We start from the raw sequence: 18,374 nt of genomic DNA on the forward strand, positions 1-18,374 counted from the left end.
CCTCCAAAAGCATTGCTGAATTTATGGCCTTCATGCAACCAAGGAAACACTCTAGAACCTTCTTAATTGTGGGGATTCAAAGTTGACAAGGCAACGGCTCTTCAAGTAAACCACGTGATCATACCTATCCCACTTCATTTTGCACAGAGTCATGTCTCAAAGATCATACCAGATTAGCTAGGAGCATATTACTAAAAACATGAAAAATTCCCAACAGAAGGTCAAATTAACGCATAAGTCTGTGTAACTTGCGTACATTTTCAAATATGAGGAGCTTTTTCCTTTCATGCTTCTCAACTTTGCTACCCTAACAAGGAACCAAGGAAAAATGCAACAACCTTACCTAAGGTAATTCAAAGTTGCTAAAACCAACAGCTAATGCCCTTCAAGTAAACATGTGATCAAATCTTTCCAACTTCAATATTTTGCAGAATCAAGTCTCAAAGATCATACAGGATTTGGACCCAGCATGTTCGTAAAAATTTAAGAATTCCTGACAGAATGGTCAACTAGGGCATATATCTTCTTCTATATGCAATTTGCGTCAAGACGTTTCCAAATATGAGGAGCTTCTCTCTCTTGGTTTCTGAATTTTTGTCTACTTTTCTGGACCTAACTAGCCATGCTGAACACCTTTCCCATGAATATTTGAAATTTTCTTGACATATATATTTTAAACTAACATCCCCTAAAATCGGCCTCTCAAAAAAACTATCCTTGAAACACATCTTCCTATCCCCAAAATATGGTGTAACATAGAAAATTATTATTAATCATCTCTTTGCCTCTCATACCTTCAATGTCATTTATAAACTACCCAAGAACAATTCAACAAACAAAAATAGCTTCAGCTAACAGAATTATACATAAGATTTAAATGACTCATCTGTTTCCCTGTGAACCCAGAAGACCATTCTATTCCGAGGAACTAATATAAATTAAAGCTACAGCCAAATAAAAAATTGTATTTTTTCTTCAAAATTGTCTGCAGGCTAGTAGCATCCAGGGTTGCTCCTTTACTCAGCGCATACAGATCACTGTTAAAGCAATTAGGATATTATACTGCAAAAAGCAGCTAATATGTAAATCAAATTATATTTGAAATAAATATAAAATCTATCAGAAACAAATCAAAGTACCATAGAACTACATGGTTAAACCAATTTTAAAACATTGGTGATTTGATAGCCTATTCGTTGACTAGTTTGAGAAGTCTGTCAATTTCTTCATCAGGGTTTAGACCATCCTTTCCTATTTTCTCCAAAGCTTTCCGAGCAGCTCTACGACCTGATGTAAGTTGAGTGAGCTGAAAACTTCTATTTAAAACGTCTAAGAAGTGCCTTGAACTCCTCTGCATCTTCTACATTACCCTGCTCCTCAAAATGTTCTAGGATGGCCCTCACATTTTCAGACTTTGGTTGCCATTCTTCAGATTTCCCTTTACTTAGAGCTTCTTTCATGCTTACAATTGCCTTCGAAATTTGTTTGCTTTCTAAATAACCCTCTGCAAGAATTTCCCAGGTTCTGCCATTAAGATAGCATTTTTTATCTGAGCCATTTGCAAGAAATGTTTCAGCCTTTTCTAACATACCATTCATCACATAAGCTTCAAGAAGTATGTTGGATAATTTCCAATTAACTGAAGTGGCTTGGGAGTTCCATTCACAGAAAATATGCTCAGCTCCTTCAATGTCTCCAACCTTTACCAATGAAGTAAGCACAGATTTATATGATGAAAAGAATGGTCTATCAAAAACCTCCTTCACAGATTGCCATATCCTACAAACTTCATCTTTGTTACCAAGAGCACCATACAAGGTTATAAGGGAATCAAATCCATCAACACTTCTTCGAGGAATTCTTTTCTCCATTTCTTTCAAAGTAGATTTTGCTTTGTCTATAAGACCAGCATTGAAATATACATTTGCTAGGGTACTGTAGGTTGTCCAGTGTACATTATTTTTACTGCCATTCTTTATTTCATCCACAATCTTTTGTACCCCATCAATGTCAGACATGGCACTACATGCACTTATCCATAGATTATAATTTTGTGGATGTAATGGCACCTTCATTTTCTTCATATGCTTAACTTCCCCAAGCACTTTGTCTGTTTGACCCACTGCCATATAGAGAGTCATCATCTCATAATAAGCGTGTCCATCTCTATCAAAGCCTAAATCTTTAATCCTTTGCATTTGTTGCTCTGCTTTTTCAATCAATCGTTTTTGGATGTAACAATGGAGAAGAGCAACATGGGTTTTTCTATTCTTTGCATTCTCAGGGAGATCAGCAAAATACTTTTCAGCACAAGCCATGCCATGCACTTCAGCTATCAAGTACATATGGGACGCATAGTGATCTGTATCAAACATAAACATTTTGTGCTTTTGCATCCACTCAGAAACCTGCAATCAAATCAAAAAATTATTTCATAAAAGTAAAAAGTGTTTACACAAAATTTTAATTCATCATACTGTCATTTTATGCAATATAAAGCCAACTGAATCCAACATGAACTCAAAACCTCTACGATGCAAATTACAGAATATGCTATAAACTCTGAATTTACTCCAGAACATATCCTAAAATTATTCAAACACAATAATTCCAATTTCAAACTGATTGTGATGCAGAATTATGAGAATGCAACAAATAAATAAAAGCAAAACAAGCTGACCATGCATACTCATCCAAATATTTTTTTCTTTTTGCCAATTGAGAACTACCCCTGCAACTCAGCCCAGTGCCCAACCTGCCTTAACTTAGTCTTACATATTGCAAAGTTGGAGTTCAGAAACAGGCGAGACTAGTCCTCTAAGGATACACTCAATAGCCTGCAAATGGCATGCATTGGGAGACCAAAAGGGAGCAAACCAATGGCCAAGCCAATCCAACTATTTTGACTTCATATAAAAAGAAAATAGTGAGGCACATATGATCATTTTAGATCATAAATGACAGCATTTAAGACTTCAATCAAGAGGCATTTAACTAGACAATACCCTTGTTATTGGAAATGCCATGTAGCTCACATTCTGCCAGCAGCTTGAAATCATCTTCTGCAGTTTTGAATTTGGCCACAACAAAGTCACCAAACCAAATAACCCAGTGCTATCATGATGTCACGTCCCCTCATAAAAGGACCATTTGATATCAGATGTTATGTGGTCAGTGATATAGAAAAGTAATGAAAGAAAAGGTGCTAGGGATGAAGTTAATGTGATGGTATGAAAGAAAAGGTGCTAGGGATGAAGTTAATGTGATGGTATGGACAGCTTGGTGTTACCTGCAACACCATATGCAGAGGTATGGCACACCTGCAAATTTTAATTCCTGGTGGGCATAAGGGATCGCATGGGTATGAGTGCCACGGTAGGGTATGGGAATACCTTGCCGCATTTATGACTTGTGGTCTCAGCGAGTATGAGCAGGGCAATATATGGTCAGTCAGATTGTTTGAGAAGAGGTAGAAACTTTCAAACATATACACCATTGCCAGTGTCCTCCCTGCCAGGATCAAGAGAAAATTCAAAAGTTGTTTTGTGAATCCCTTCAAGAAAAAGAAAAAAGGGGGCATGGTCTCATGGAATGCAAGGATTTGCAGGATTTGTGCAATGATATATTGAGGTCAGGTGGTATTTTGGCAATCCCTTAGATAGTGAGAGTGTCAGGTGGTATTTTTGCAAAGTTTCTCTTGCTCCTGACCAAATCACCACCTTAGTTCCAGCAACAGAGAAAGTGGGAAGGGTGAATATTTTTGTTTTAACATGCAAGTTCCTCTGACATTAGAGGCTTCTTTTCTCTAAAAGGAGGAAGAATATTTTTTCCTCATGTTGGAGAAGTATGCAAAATGTAGTGAGGGCCCAGATGAAAGTGGAAGCATAAAAATTACTTCACATAGAATTGAAGCCAAATTGAGCAATGTCTCAGGGCAAAGGTCAGGATGTAGTTCATATTCCACACTTAGTTCTGGTGAAATCAATGGCAATGTTGAATAGATAGAAAGAGGTACCTGTGAAAGCAGGGCCCTATAAAGTATGGAGCAATGGTTATTATCCAAGGAATGTTTGCATACTTTATAATTGAGCTAAATAGGATAAAGATGTAAATATAAGTTAAAGACTTCCCTTTGTTAGCTACCACATTGCAAAGTAGAAGGGATGCACAAGATTTTGTTAGGAACATAACATTGATCAGAGACAAACCCAACATGGGCAATTGATAACATGGCCAATTCCCCTTGAAAAAAAAAATGAAGGCTTCAATTGTGGGCACATATTGATGGCAAGAAGATTTCTTAATTTTTCATGTTGTGGCTAAACAACAAAAAAATTACCAACTTTAGTAATGCAAATCAAGTTTACAAAATTCTTTTACGCTCCAAGAGCAGCTTTGCATCCTATTGGTTCAAAAAAAAGGAAAGTGTAGCAAGAACATGGATTTCCCCTAGCCAGATGTGATCATTATTTATGCAGGTTACTCTCTATAAGGTTGTGTAATTATATCACATAGGTAATGTGGACCGCATGTTTAAACAAATGTGCCATGTGTTTCGAGTCAGTCTTATTAAGTAAGACATCCCATCACTTTCATGATAAGTTACTAAAATTGAAGCATTTGTGCATAATTACATTGGTAAAGTGTTTAGACTTTATATTGTACATTTGGTGCATATGTGTGTGGCATGTGTTTAGCTCTAAATATCCATTTATGCAACTGCCATTGCAACTATTCTCTAGGCTCCTAAGGAAATAAGGCAGGGATCCCATGGAATGGGGCTTCTTAAAAAATAGAGCTGGGGATGCTTGTTATTTTTAGAAATATTTTAAAGCTAGCGGTCTCACGATTTATGTGGTATAGTTTATCTTAAAATTTTAAGCTTCAAAATTTAAGGAAGTTGGTGGTCTCATGAAACTAAAATCTTTTATCTTTTATGTTTAGTGCTGTTGATAATGATAGCTTCCGCCAGATAAACATGAATGATAAATATCAATAGAATGATCTATATGATTCTATGCATGCATGTATATCAATATACAGTAAGTATATTGATATACATACATGCATAATTACATATTAAACCATAACTCATTATACTAATTATTTAAAGAGCAAATTATCATCCATGATCATCTAATTATCATTACTGTTGTTTTCCAAGTATAAATCTGTATTTATCAATCTGCATTAAGTCAATATTGATATCGACCATTATCATTGAGCATCGACTTAACATAATCAATATTGAGCATCATCTTAATGTTATCAATACATATGATTGCAACAATTACAAATCGGTTCATATGTGATGACTGTACCAATGTGTGATGACTGTACTACCGATTATACTGATTGTGAATCAGTCTATGTTTGGTTACATTGATTATATTATCGATCTCCATCAGTTTGTTAAGACACTGATTATGAAATGATGCTTATGGATTAAACATGTCGGTGGAGAGACATGTCTCCACATACATGCAAACATGTCTATCCATCAACATAGCTCTTAAATCTTGTATATATTATCCATATGAGATCAATAAAAGACAAGTACGGAATTTCATAAGTGCAAGTCAATTGGAATTCGATCCATCTCTCTAATACTCATAAATTTGTGATCCAAATTCTAAAATAATTAAGTATTATCAAAATCAGAATTATAAACATTTGTGAAATACCATTGCATCATTATTCTGGTAGTAACCTGCAAAGAACTATAAGTAAGAGCATCATTCAAGAGATGGTAAAATTAAAAAGATATCTATATTCTGATCTAACAATAAATCTAATCTACATTAACATGGTATTAGAGCCTAGTTAAGGAAGATCCGATTAGATTTGAGACAGCAGATTATCTAGATTAACAACTTGTTCTTAAAGGAGAAATTAGTAAATTACATTACATTCTTAATAATGACAAGTGGAATCAGATTCAAAAATTATCTTGAAGAAGCAGAATCAGATTCAAAGATCATCTTGAAGGAGCATCAAACTTCGTATCATGGAAGTTCAGGGTTATGCTAATCTTGAAGAAAAATGAACTAGATTCATTTGTAAAAGCAAACATATCTGAACCAGAGAATGATCCTGAGAAAACTCAATGTATCAAGAACAATAAAAAGGCTATGAAAATGATTGTGGATGCAGATAGGGGCCATATAGTTCCAATTATATCAAAATGTAATACTGCATACCACATGTTCAAATCACTTGAAGATACAGATTAAATAAACAATCTCACATTGAAAAGACAACTCTAACATGTAAAGATAAATAAGGGAGAAACTATCACTGCATACTTTATGAGGATCACTGAATTGAGAGATCAACTTTCTACAATTAGTCATCAGATTGACAATAAGGAGTTAACATGATGGCTCTAGGAGGACTCCCATCATCATGGGAATCATTTATTCAAGGAATAAGTGCACGTTGAAAACTCCCAAAGTTCGATCGATTAAACATGAATTGCATTCAAGAAGAATCCAGAACGATCACCAGGGGGATCAACCAAAATACCATCAATGAAGACATTCATGTATTGAACAATAACTCTGATAATAAAGGAAAGAAAAACACCTATGGAAAAGGCTCTTCCAAAAAGAGAAAGGACATATCTCAAATACAATGTTTCAGATGTGATAATATGGACATTATGCCATAAAGTGTTCTGATAGGACAAAACAACAAGCCTCGTTTGCTGAAGTTGGAAAAGCTAGCATGGAAAATAATTCAAAGAAACTTGTCTTCTCTTCAGGTTTATCAAGTTTCAAATAAACTCAACACCTGGGTGATTGAAAGTGGATCCTCATGCCATATTACTGTAATCAGAGAACACCTGGACACTCTAGTAGAAAATTCTAATGAGGAAGTAACTATTAGGGATGACTATAACTACCCAGTCAAAGGGATTGGAACTTGTACCATAAATTTAAAATCAGGCATATCTCTTCAACTCACTCGAGTATTATTTGTGCCATGAATAAAAAAAATCTAGTCTCCATTTCTGCACTTGAAGACAAAGGGTGTAGATAACCTTTATGGAAGGCAAAGTTTTGGCATGGCCAAAGGACTCCACTATCGAGAAGTCTCATACTATAGGATTAAGACATGGATGTCTTTAGAAATTATGCACTAATCCTAATCAAGCCCTAATTCATGAGACTTCTAACTCTCATGAAATTTGGCACAAAAAATTCAGGTTTGTAACCTCTATAGGGATTCTTGTACCATATAATTTTTGTAGACGATTTCTCTACGAAAACTTGGATATACTTTCTTAAATGTAAAGAGTTTAAAGAAATCCTTATAAGGTTCAAGGAATTCAAAGCTCTTGTAGAAAACATGTCTGGTAAGAAAATCAAAACATTAAGAACAGATAATGGGAGGGTATATACTTCAGACATCTTTAAAGAGTTCTGTGTAATGTTGATAGTAAGAGGGAATTTATTGTACCTCATAATCCCCAACAAAATGGGTAGCTGAAAGAAAGAATAGGACCATTGTAGAAGTTGCTAGAGCTATGTTGTATGATCAAAACATAGAAACTTCATTTTGGGTTAAAGCCTCTAGATAGTTGTCTACATCCAAAATAGATGTCTTCATTCACTCCTAGACAATAAAACCCCAGAAGAAGCATTCACCAGCAGCAAACCTGATAAAAGTCATCTAAGAACCTTTGGGTGTCTTCTCTACATTCATGTGGTTAAAGAAAAGAGATCTATGTTAGAACCCTCAAGCAAGAAAGGAGTATTTGTAGGTTACAGTGAAACATCTAAAGCCTAGAAGATATACATACTTGTACGAAAATTAACAATGGAGATTCATTTTTTAGGAAGACATTGCTTTTAGGAGATCCAAGAGCTTTCATGAAATAGACGATCAAGATCCTCCTAAAGAAATGGAAAAGGATCATGTTCCTAACTCAGAAGGAGAATCTCGAAGAGATTGAAAATGAAAATCAAACTACTTCATTAGATGAACCCAACAATAATAGAAAGAGACCACTTTGGGCTAGAAAGTTGATTTTGGAAGCAGAAAAGTATGCAGCACCAAAGGGAACAGGGAGAGTAAGAGACCTCATAGATTCTCTAATTATGTTGCCTTGACGAGTGAGATAATAAAATCAAAACCATCATGTGTTGAAGAAGCTCCCATACATTAAGTACACAAAGATTTTATGTCAAAAGAGTATTAGTCCATTGTAACAAATGATGTATGGGACATAGTACCAAGACTTAAAGGAAAATTTGTTGCATCATCAAAATGGCTCTTCAAGATCAAACATGTTGCAAATGGTAGCATTGAGAAACACAAAGCCCGATTTGTTGGTAGAGGTTTCTCTTAGAAAGAGGGAATTGATTATGAAGAGACTTTTGCCCCTTTTGCCCAATACACTTCAGTCAAAGCCATAATTGCTATTACAGCATCAAAGGGATGGTAGATTCATGAAATGGATGTGAAGACTACATTCTTGAATGGACGATTGAAGATGAAGTCTATTTAGAGCAACTTGAAGGTTTTGTCATACATAATGTTGAATCACATGTTTGTAGATTGAAGAAGGCTTTGTATGGAGTTTTAACAAGCCCATAGAGCCTAGTATGAAAGGATTGATCACTACCTCGTGGAATTAGGGTTTTCTAAGAATGATGTTGATCTAAACCTCTATTTTAAGGTAATTTATGGTGATATGCTAATTCTTATTTTATATGTCGATGTAATCACATGAGAGGATAACATAATCCCCCAATGTAAAAGGGATTTAGCTTTAGAATTTGATGAAGGATTTGGGTATCCTATATTACTTCCTTGGACTAGAAGCTTGGTAGAAGTTAAATGGCATCACTCTTGATCAACGGATGTATACTAATGACATTCTGAAGAGGTTTGGAATGTTAGAGTGCAGACCCATGTCTATACCCATTGACACAAACTTGCTCTAATTAAAGTAAGCAGCAGTAAACTCAGAATTTGCAGATCCCACTCTCTTATAGTCAGATAGTTGGATCCCTAATGTATTTGGTTAACACAAGACCTGATATATGTTATGCAGCGAATGCACTTAGTCAATTTATGTGTGGACCAAAGGAGATAAATCTTGTTGCTGCAAAACATATCCTGAGATATCTTTGAGGTACAGTTGGATATGGTCTTAGATACAAACATGTAGACCTAGATCTACATGAATATATTGCCTCGGATTGGGTTGGAAGTGTGGTTGATAGAAAGAGCACATCAGCATGTTGTTTCAGTCTAGGATCAGCAACAACCTCATGGATTAGTGGGAAAGAGTCCTCAATTGCATAAAGCTTTACAAAAGCTGATTAAATTGTAGCCTCTATGGGAGCAAGAAGCATGGCTGAGGATATTGCTTGTAGGACTATTTGGTGAGCCCTTGAATCCTACAGTTATCCATTGTGACAATCAAAGTTGCATCAAGCTTCTAGTGAATCCAGTGTTCCATTATAGATCAAAACACATTGAGATTCCTTATCACTATGTTAGAGACACAGTAGAAAGAAATGTGATTCAGTTGGAGTATATTAGTACAAGTGATCAAACAACAAATATTCTCACCAAACCTCTCTCCAGGGTAAAAGTTGAACACTTTCAAAATAAACTTGGTATGGTTGAAAATGTAAGTCAATTTTGAGATTGAGTCTCAATTATTCTTTATTTGTACTAATATCTAAAGATGTTTAACGTGTAATCTCTTTTGTTGTCATGTGTGCGACTCGGTGACTTTATGAGCCCCTCTAAACATTAGTGAAAGGTGACGACTTTTCAATAATGAACACTTGTATTTGATTGACATTGTAAGATGACGACTTCACAATGATCTATTTCACTATTGTAATGGATATCATGAGACTTGATTTCCGTGGACATGTCATGATGATTAATATCTCTTAGACATTATGATAGATATCATGAGACTTGATATCATTTGGTAGATTATAATGATCTTTAAGAGATAATCATGGTGGATAATATATCCGTGGACATGCCATGGTCAAATATCCATATGCTAGGCATCATGAGACTTGATGTCAATGCACATACCATGAATATCATGTGACTTGATATTCTTGTGCATACCATATCTCCTGAATATCACGGTAAGGTGATATCTCTCTCACACAATAAATGAGTTTATTGTGTTAGTACTTGGATAAATTTTATCTTCCCTAGCTAAGAGGGAGTGTTGATAATGATAGCCTCGGTCAGATAAACATGAATGATAAATATCAATAGAATGATCTATGATTATATGAATGCATGTATGGCAATATACAATAAATATATTGATATACATACATGCATAATTACATATTATGACCATAAATCATTATAATGATTATTTAAGGAGTAAATTATCATTCATGATAATCTGCAAGTACAAATCTGTGTTTATCAATCTGCATTAAGTTGATATTAATATTGACCATTATCATTGAGCATCGACTTAATATAATCAATATTGAGCATCACCTTAATTTTATCGATTATGTGTATCAATACATATGATTGCAACAATTATGGATCAGTTCATATGTGATGACTGTACCGATGTGTGATGCCTATACCAATTGTGAATCGCTCTATGTTTGGTTACATTGATTATATTACCGATCTCCATTGATTTGTTAAAACACAAATCATGAAATGATGGTTATGGATCAAACATGTCAGTGGAGAGACACGTCTCTTAATTCTTGTATATATAATCCAAATGAGATTGATAAAAGACAAGTACAGAAATTCATAAGTGCAAGTCAATTGGAATTTGATCAATCTCTCTAACACTCATAAATTTGTGATACAAATACTGAAATAATTTAAGTATTGTCAAAGAAAGAATTATCCACATTTGTGAAATATCATGGTATCATTATTCTGGTAGTAACCTGCAAAGAACCATAAGTTAAAAAGTGCATCAATCAAGAGATAGTAAAATTAGAAAGATATCTATATTATGATCTAACAATAAATCTAACTACATTAACAAGCGCATAAAAAATAGTAAAAAATCAATTTCCTTCTAAAATGGCATTTTAACATAAATTTGAAATTAAAAATTTTTGACAAGTGGCAAAAAGGATTCCTAAGCTGGTGGAGCAATTTCTAGCCCACCCCTTTCACCTGTTTGCTAAAACGTAGGGGCTCCTATTCTTGAAGAGAAGAAACCAAATAATCATGTAGCAAAAATAAAATTTTCTTAATGGAAATTTTGCTAATGGGACCACCCTCTTCCTTGAAAATAGAGCTTAAGCCCCCCTCATAGGACACCTCCCTATCTGAGTAAATTAAGTTGTAGGATCTCTACTCCTGAATTCTTTTGTTGCCAAAATTATATTAAACTGTTTAAAGTATTTTTAAAAGGGACAAAATATTTATATTTTCTTTGATAGCTAAATTAGTTAGGTTTATGGTAAATCTATTTCTACTTTTGTTGGTATTGTGTTAGTTTTTGAAAAGATATTTGCACAATAATAAAGTGATGATGACTTCATTAAAGGCACTAGAACCACACTATTTGGAAACCACTAGATGAACTAAAAGCCTTGTAACAGATGGTTGTTGTTACACAAGCCAAATGATAGAATAATGAGATGATTATTAACAAAGACTGGAAACGTTCTTATAGAATGTACAAATAAGATGTTTATAGAAACATTCAAGAAATAGAAAGAACTTATTTACAAGATATTAATGAAAGCTAGAGTGACCAGACAATTTTTCTAATACCCTCTCTTAATGTTCAATCAATTAACCAAACCAGGATATCAAAAGGCAAAAGGCAGACTCGCTTTGGTCAGTATGCTCTACAACTTGTGTTGTTGGTTGTGAAGCACTTGCTGTTTTAAGTAAAGGGCACTCATCCACAGTTGTTCCCAATCTACAATTCTATGGGTTGCACAAACAAAGCTTGCATAGTGAAAGTTTTTCCTTTGCTTAGCATTAGAAGCCAAACATTTTTGGCACTTGAATATCATATGACCAAACTTGTGACAGTAATTGCAGTGCAAAATATTCTTCTTCGAACCATTTGAGGAATGAGCAGGAGGCTCATGCTAGAAATGCTAAGAAGACTAAGAGTTGCCTTTATCGTATTGAAAGGATTTGGCTGCAAAAGCGTGCTCTGAGGAGGACAAGATAGCACTCCTACCAAACCATTGTTTCCAACAATCCTGCTGCAGAAGTTCAATGCACAGCTCTGGAAGTTTCAGATCAACATTAGTAGAAGTAATGTCAATAGTCTCTATAAAGTGCTCATAAGATTTTGGTAGACTCTTCAAGGTGCTGACTACCATATCTTCTTCCTCCATTTTCCAACCAATGCCTTCGAACTTATCCTGAATGCATTTAATCTTTCATGAGATGCTCCTGTAAGAACATGCATTCATCCATCATGACGGAGAGCAACTAATTCTTCAGAAGGAATGCCCAACTTTTGTCAGATGTCTCATGCAACTCCTTCAAATGTTGCATGTCTCATGCAACTCCTTCAAATGTTGCTAGATGTCTATTACACATTTGCCAGGAGTAGATGAGGCAACTGATCATTTGTGACAGAGACCTTTAGGCACATGAAAGCTTCTTGATTCCGATCATCAAACTTGACCATAAATACTTGGACTGTGGTAGGTCGAGTATTTGTCCCCAAAACAATCGTATCAAGGCAATGGTAGACGAAGATGATCAGCATGTGCCACTTTCAGGTGTTATAATTTTTGCTGTTGAATCTCTTATTGCCCTCCAGCATCAAGTTGGTCAATGTCACCCTCTTGCACGTTTCCCAATGCACTAAAAATGAGAAACAAGAAGAGGAGATAGCATCTGTCCTTATATATAAAATAAAGTGAGCAAACAATGAAAAAACCCAGCTGCCAGATTTTATGATACTATCAGGTTCCTATATCATTTTTTGTGTATCCTTATCAGCTAAATAAACTGAACAAATACACCAAACCAGTCCCATTGGAAACAAAAGTTTGGACTACTAAGATAAAAATTACGGGATCCTCCACCGTGGCATGCAGAGGACCCCTCTAGAAATCGCTCATGGGCTAAATTTAATGAATGTCTCTGTTCCCATAGGACACAGATAAACGGGCTCAAGCTGCGCCTAATTAAAAACTGAATTTTATGCTAGTAATGCAGTTTACAAAATTAGAGTACACATGTCAAAATCCCTTTATTTAAAATAAATCACAGGTCACGGTGTCTGACTGAGAGAGCCTTAGGAGAAAAAAAAAAAAACATTGCTGTAGGTCATGGTATCGAAACCTTTAAATCAATAACGAACAAAGTGCTGAAGTAGATGCACCTCAGCACATAGCCATATGAAGAGAAGAAAAAAGGATGGCATACGCAATCAAACTGCAGAAATTTACAGAGGAAAAACCGGAATCAGACTAATGTGCCTAAACAACACAACTCAACTCCAGGGGAAAATGACATAAACAGAATACAACAAATTTCATAGCATACATATCAAGCCAACGTCTGCAACATAGAATCCCTAACTCCTTAAAACACATACTGCAATAATGAAAAAAAAAATAGCTCTTCACAGGTGAGATGGAAACATCAAACTGAAGGAAAGGTGAAAAGAATCATTTCATAGCCGCCAACAGTAACAGATGCGAAAGATGACAAGACAGCAATAAATCGGCCAAAATCCTGGAATGAAACAGATGATGGCAAAATGGCAATTGTAACACATGGTAGAAAACGATACAAGAAAGAATACAAACAGAATGAGAGTGGTACTACAAGCACATACTAAAAAGACTTCAATGCTAGGAAAGTACGACTGAGAAGAACAGATACCCCACAACAGATGTTGCACCCTAGAGTTTGAAGACAGCATCAAAATGGAGAAGATGAGAAGATTGTACAAATGAACTGGATAAAAACGTTGGATAAAGGATACAAAAGAGACAGCGATTGAAGCAAAATCTTCAAAAGGGATGCAGAAATGAGCAAGGATACCAAAAACACAACAGCAGGAGCATCAAGAAACAAGGTTCTAGAGAGCCTACTACTAATATATATAGACCAGAATGCATCAAAACATAATCAAAAAATTGAAAAATGAACACACCAGCTAATGCGGTAATAAATCTCCCAGCTAAAAGCATCCAATAAAAAATGTGGGTCAAGGGGTTTGTTAATACTTGGTTTTAGTACATGGTTTATGTAATACCACTTAGTGGTTTTGTGAGAGCTCATTTCAATAAAAGTAACCACAAGGGTAGTTTTTGAGGTAAGTCAAGATTAGAATTTGTCAGAGTTCAAAGCATGACATGACATGGGATGTATGGTTGCTTACTTGTTCACATGGAGTGTTTGTTCAAAGTTGGAGCTTCAAAGGCTTTCATGGATGTATTGCAATGTTGCTTTGTTGAATAATAGACGGATGATTTTGGAGGATGAAGTTTCCCCTCATTAGGGTTTTCCCACATGAAGGTTTTCACAGGATATATCTTGTGTCAAATTTTCATGGGTATGTTCTCTATTCTCTTGCATGTAGATTCTGAGTACTTATTTGTTTAAAACTGTTACAAAGTTGATTGCATATTTCCTTACAATTGGTATCAGTGCTACAATTTTGGCTGTATGACCTGAGTTGTTGACTCTTAAATGCATGAAAGAATGATAGGACAATGCAAGATATGAGGGTTTGTGGGGTTTTCCAGATCTGATTTTTTTTAAATGTTTTGAAAGGGTTTCCTTTGATGTGCATTTATATGAGGGCTTTGGGAATGAGGTTTCAAATTTGACTCCATGGGACAAAACAAACCTCATGAATATGTTCAAGAAGGTTGGGAGACAAATTTTGATATAGAATACTTCATGTTTTGGCGACGGTTGCTTTAGATTGAAAAACAATTAACCTATAAGGTCGTACACAGGGCAGTACGTAGGTTGTCAAAGAATTATTAAAAAAATAATCTAAATATTGATAAAAACCTATTGGGCTTTTATTTAAATAAAATAAAATAAAAAATTGAAAAGGTTTGTAGGATTTGGAGAATCCCCCCTGTAATGCCACCCTAGCACCATGTGTTTTGGGATATTAGGTTCTCATGCATTATGATTATGGTAGGAGGATAGATGATACTTTACATCACGTGTTTTACACTTCCTATGATACACTTCTTATGTTTTCGCATATGGATTAGGAAGTATAGATTTTTATAGACTTCTAACCCCACTAACCAATCTAACACCTATATTACAGTTGATATGTTTCTATATGCATGTTATTTTGGTCGGTAATGCAGGCGTGTGCAGGAACACGTATTAAAAAGCCTCAAAATTATTTTCTGATTTGAAGATGGAATCATGGTCCAATTAGGCACCTTGAACCTAGAAGTCCAAATAGGGGAGTCAACTACCCAAATTGAGAACTTTGGGGATTTTATTCTTGTTTGGTTTAATGATATTTTACTTATTTCTTTATGATTTTAGTTTTATAATTGGAAGTCTCAATATATGTTTCTCTGAGTATATATGGGTGCACACATATATACCCGAATAAATATATGTGTGTGTGTTTATGTATGTGTTAATGGTTGGATGTGATTTCTTGCATAATTATATTGCAATCTTTTATAACTAATAATGAAAGAGGAAATTAATAAAATGAATAAAAGACATTAAAATGTTTGAGAGATTTGAATTCTGAACCTTCCACCCTTTGTTTCACCCACAACCAATTCACCCACTTAGATCTTCATGAAACATAAAATAGAAATGGACTTTAACCCATGACTTAGTAAGACCAATTAAAGACTAGAGATAGTAAAAGGTCATAAGAATTGAACCTTTAACTCTTAGGGAAGATTGTAGAGACTTAGCCATTGTGCCATGAGAACCCTTTGAGTAAGGACTCCTTGACAACCTAGATAACCTAGTAGTTAAACTCGAGATTAAACAAAATCTAAAAAATTATTAATTAAAGGGTAATTTATTTAATCATACCTTAGGGAGGGTGTCAGCTGCAATGGACACAAACATTTGAAAACGACATTTTCTCCCTATAAATAGGGCCTTCGGCAAAGAAAAGATAGGAAAAATAAAGGCCAAAACCTATAGTCTAAATTTAATTATTTGCACAAGGAGAATTTGGAGAACCAGGGATTAGAGGAATCACCAGACCAGAGGGAGGCTTGGGAAGAAATTGGTAGCTTGCAAACAAGCACAAAATCAACCTCACTGCACAGGAAGAGAAGTAGGTTCCATCCTCTTCCATTCCTTCCTGTAAATCAATTAATTTAATTGTTAAAACTTGAAAATCATATGTATGTGTGTGGCTTCTCATCTATGCTATTTGCATCTTCAACTCTCTGGACTTGATTTTTCATTTTGGAGAAAAACACCCTTCATGTTGAATCCTTTCCTGTTTATCTTTGGTTCATGATATCTTGCTAGGAATTGAATTCCTTGAAAAGGGATTGATGGGGGAACTCTCAACCTGAAGATTTAGCCCAGGAATGATGAGAAGGACTCCACTTGATTTTACCTATTCTAGGAATTCAATTCATAACGTCCTTTATATTTTATTGAGTCTTTTGGAACAAATACGCAGGAATGCTACACATATGAGCGGTTCCGCACATTCACAACTTGTTTGTCACCTTAAGCAAAACCTTAGACAAAACAAAAGTGCAACAAAAGTCGACAAAAGCACAGCAATAGTAAACCAAAGTGCAACAATAGGAAACAAAAGCACAGCTATAATGAACGAATGTGCTAATCTGCTTGATGAATGCGCAGATTTGGTGAAATAAACAAATGCACAGCTCTACATGACAAAAGCGCAGGTATATTGGATGGATGCGCAGGAATATGACATAGATGTGCAGCTCTGTTAAACAACTGCGCAGGAATAATGAACAAGAGCGCAGCAATAGAGTTAGCTAGATAGGCAGATTTTGACCTACAAAGCCTGATTTCAGCACCCGAGGTATAACATAAAATGAACATTTAAGTTATACTTAAGTTACATTTTATGTTATACATCCTGCAGCTTTTGAGATAAGTTTCAGCCTCCTAGGAGTTAAAACAAAGATTTTAGATTTTGGGGTTTTAAGAAATTTCAGACTTGGCCAGATTTCAGGAACTAGTATTCAACTTGTATTTTTTATGTTGTATGACCTTGTACTTATTTTTGAGGCATTTACTTTCTAGATATGTGATATTAAGTCTTGTAGAGTGTTTGATAAGTAATTGTTGCATTTTATTGCTTATGCGGTGAATTACGGTTCAGTAGGACTGCCCTAAACCAGTTTCTTGTGAATGGTTAAATTAGACTATTACAATTGTTTCAGTCACCAGGGGCTTATGGACTTTGTAATTCCTTGGAAAAGGAAGTTGCTTATATCTTTGTGTTTTTATGATGTTGTTCATGCGAATATACTTTGATGTATGAGTTAGGGGTATGGGACCCTAGTTATTGTGCCCTATAACTCCTTGTGTTGTTGGATTCTTTTGATGAGTAGGATAGAAACCCTAGGTGAGTGGTTCAACATAGGTGGGGGCCCAGAAGTGGCTGCCAGAGGATCCTATGCATAGAGACCAGTGCCCTGCGCAGGCTGGCTCTATAAGTGAGTTGGATGACAAATGATAACATAATAAAATGAATGGGTTTGGGTTTGGGTTTCACAAATTAATCAAGATTAAGATGAAGTATTGTTGGAGTACTTCAAGAGAGGACATTATGTGCAGATCATGGTCCCTAACTCAAGGGAAGGATCCCAACATTACTAGGCCATGCATAATCCCAATGGAGTACTCAGGGAGAGGACATATTGTGCGGCAGGATGGTTCTTGGCTAAGGGGAATGATCCCAACTTTGTGGGAATGTATGATGACACTCACCTAGATGCGGTTGAACCCCTCACTCTGATTTTGCCTCTGCTTGTCCATTTGCTTTGTGATTTCATTTTGAGCATTGTTCTTTTTTGGGGCTTTATGTTACCTTTCTACTTGGATTTTGGAGTATAAGCCTTAGACTATCTTAGAGCCTAGGTGGATCATGGTTTTGTCTCCTAGCTTGGGGGAGTGGTTCCTTATGGTTCCACGCGGTTGGGTGGACAAACTTTTGAGGCTTTCACCTGGTCCCATATCGGAGTTTTATGGTGCTTATGACAATGCTTATCAAGATGTTTATGAAGATGCTTACGATGGTGTATTGAAAGATGTCTCCAAATTATGATGTACTCAATAAACTGAACTGATGTAAAATACAAATCCTATAAGGGAACTTCTTGTTGATTTTAAGGAAAGAAATGTAAAAGAGTTGGGTAGATAGGAAAGAATGGTTTAAATAAAACTATTGATATATGATTGTT

At 35.4% G+C, this 18,374-nt stretch overlaps 1 protein-coding gene across 1 annotated transcript in view; it reads right to left on the reverse strand.

Moving 5' to 3' along the window:
- Positions 1 to 889: 889 nt before the first annotated feature.
- The window catches only part of LOC149541992 (pentatricopeptide repeat-containing protein At5g27460-like), a 32,728-nt gene continuing 15,243 nt past the window's right edge, over positions 890 to 18,374 (reverse strand). Inside the window, exon 3 of the mRNA XM_089797043.1 lies at positions 890 to 2,408. Coding sequence (XP_089653169.1) covers positions 1,317 to 2,408 — 1,092 coding nt within the window. The 3' untranslated portion in view covers positions 890 to 1,316. The remainder of the gene's footprint in view (positions 2,409 to 18,374) is intronic.

This window comes from Cupressus sempervirens, chromosome 8 (genome assembly GCF_028749045.1).
Source record: "Cupressus sempervirens isolate cs-2001-9-10 chromosome 8, ASM2874904v1, whole genome shotgun sequence".
Taxonomy (NCBI): Eukaryota; Viridiplantae; Streptophyta; class Pinopsida; order Cupressales; family Cupressaceae; genus Cupressus; species Cupressus sempervirens.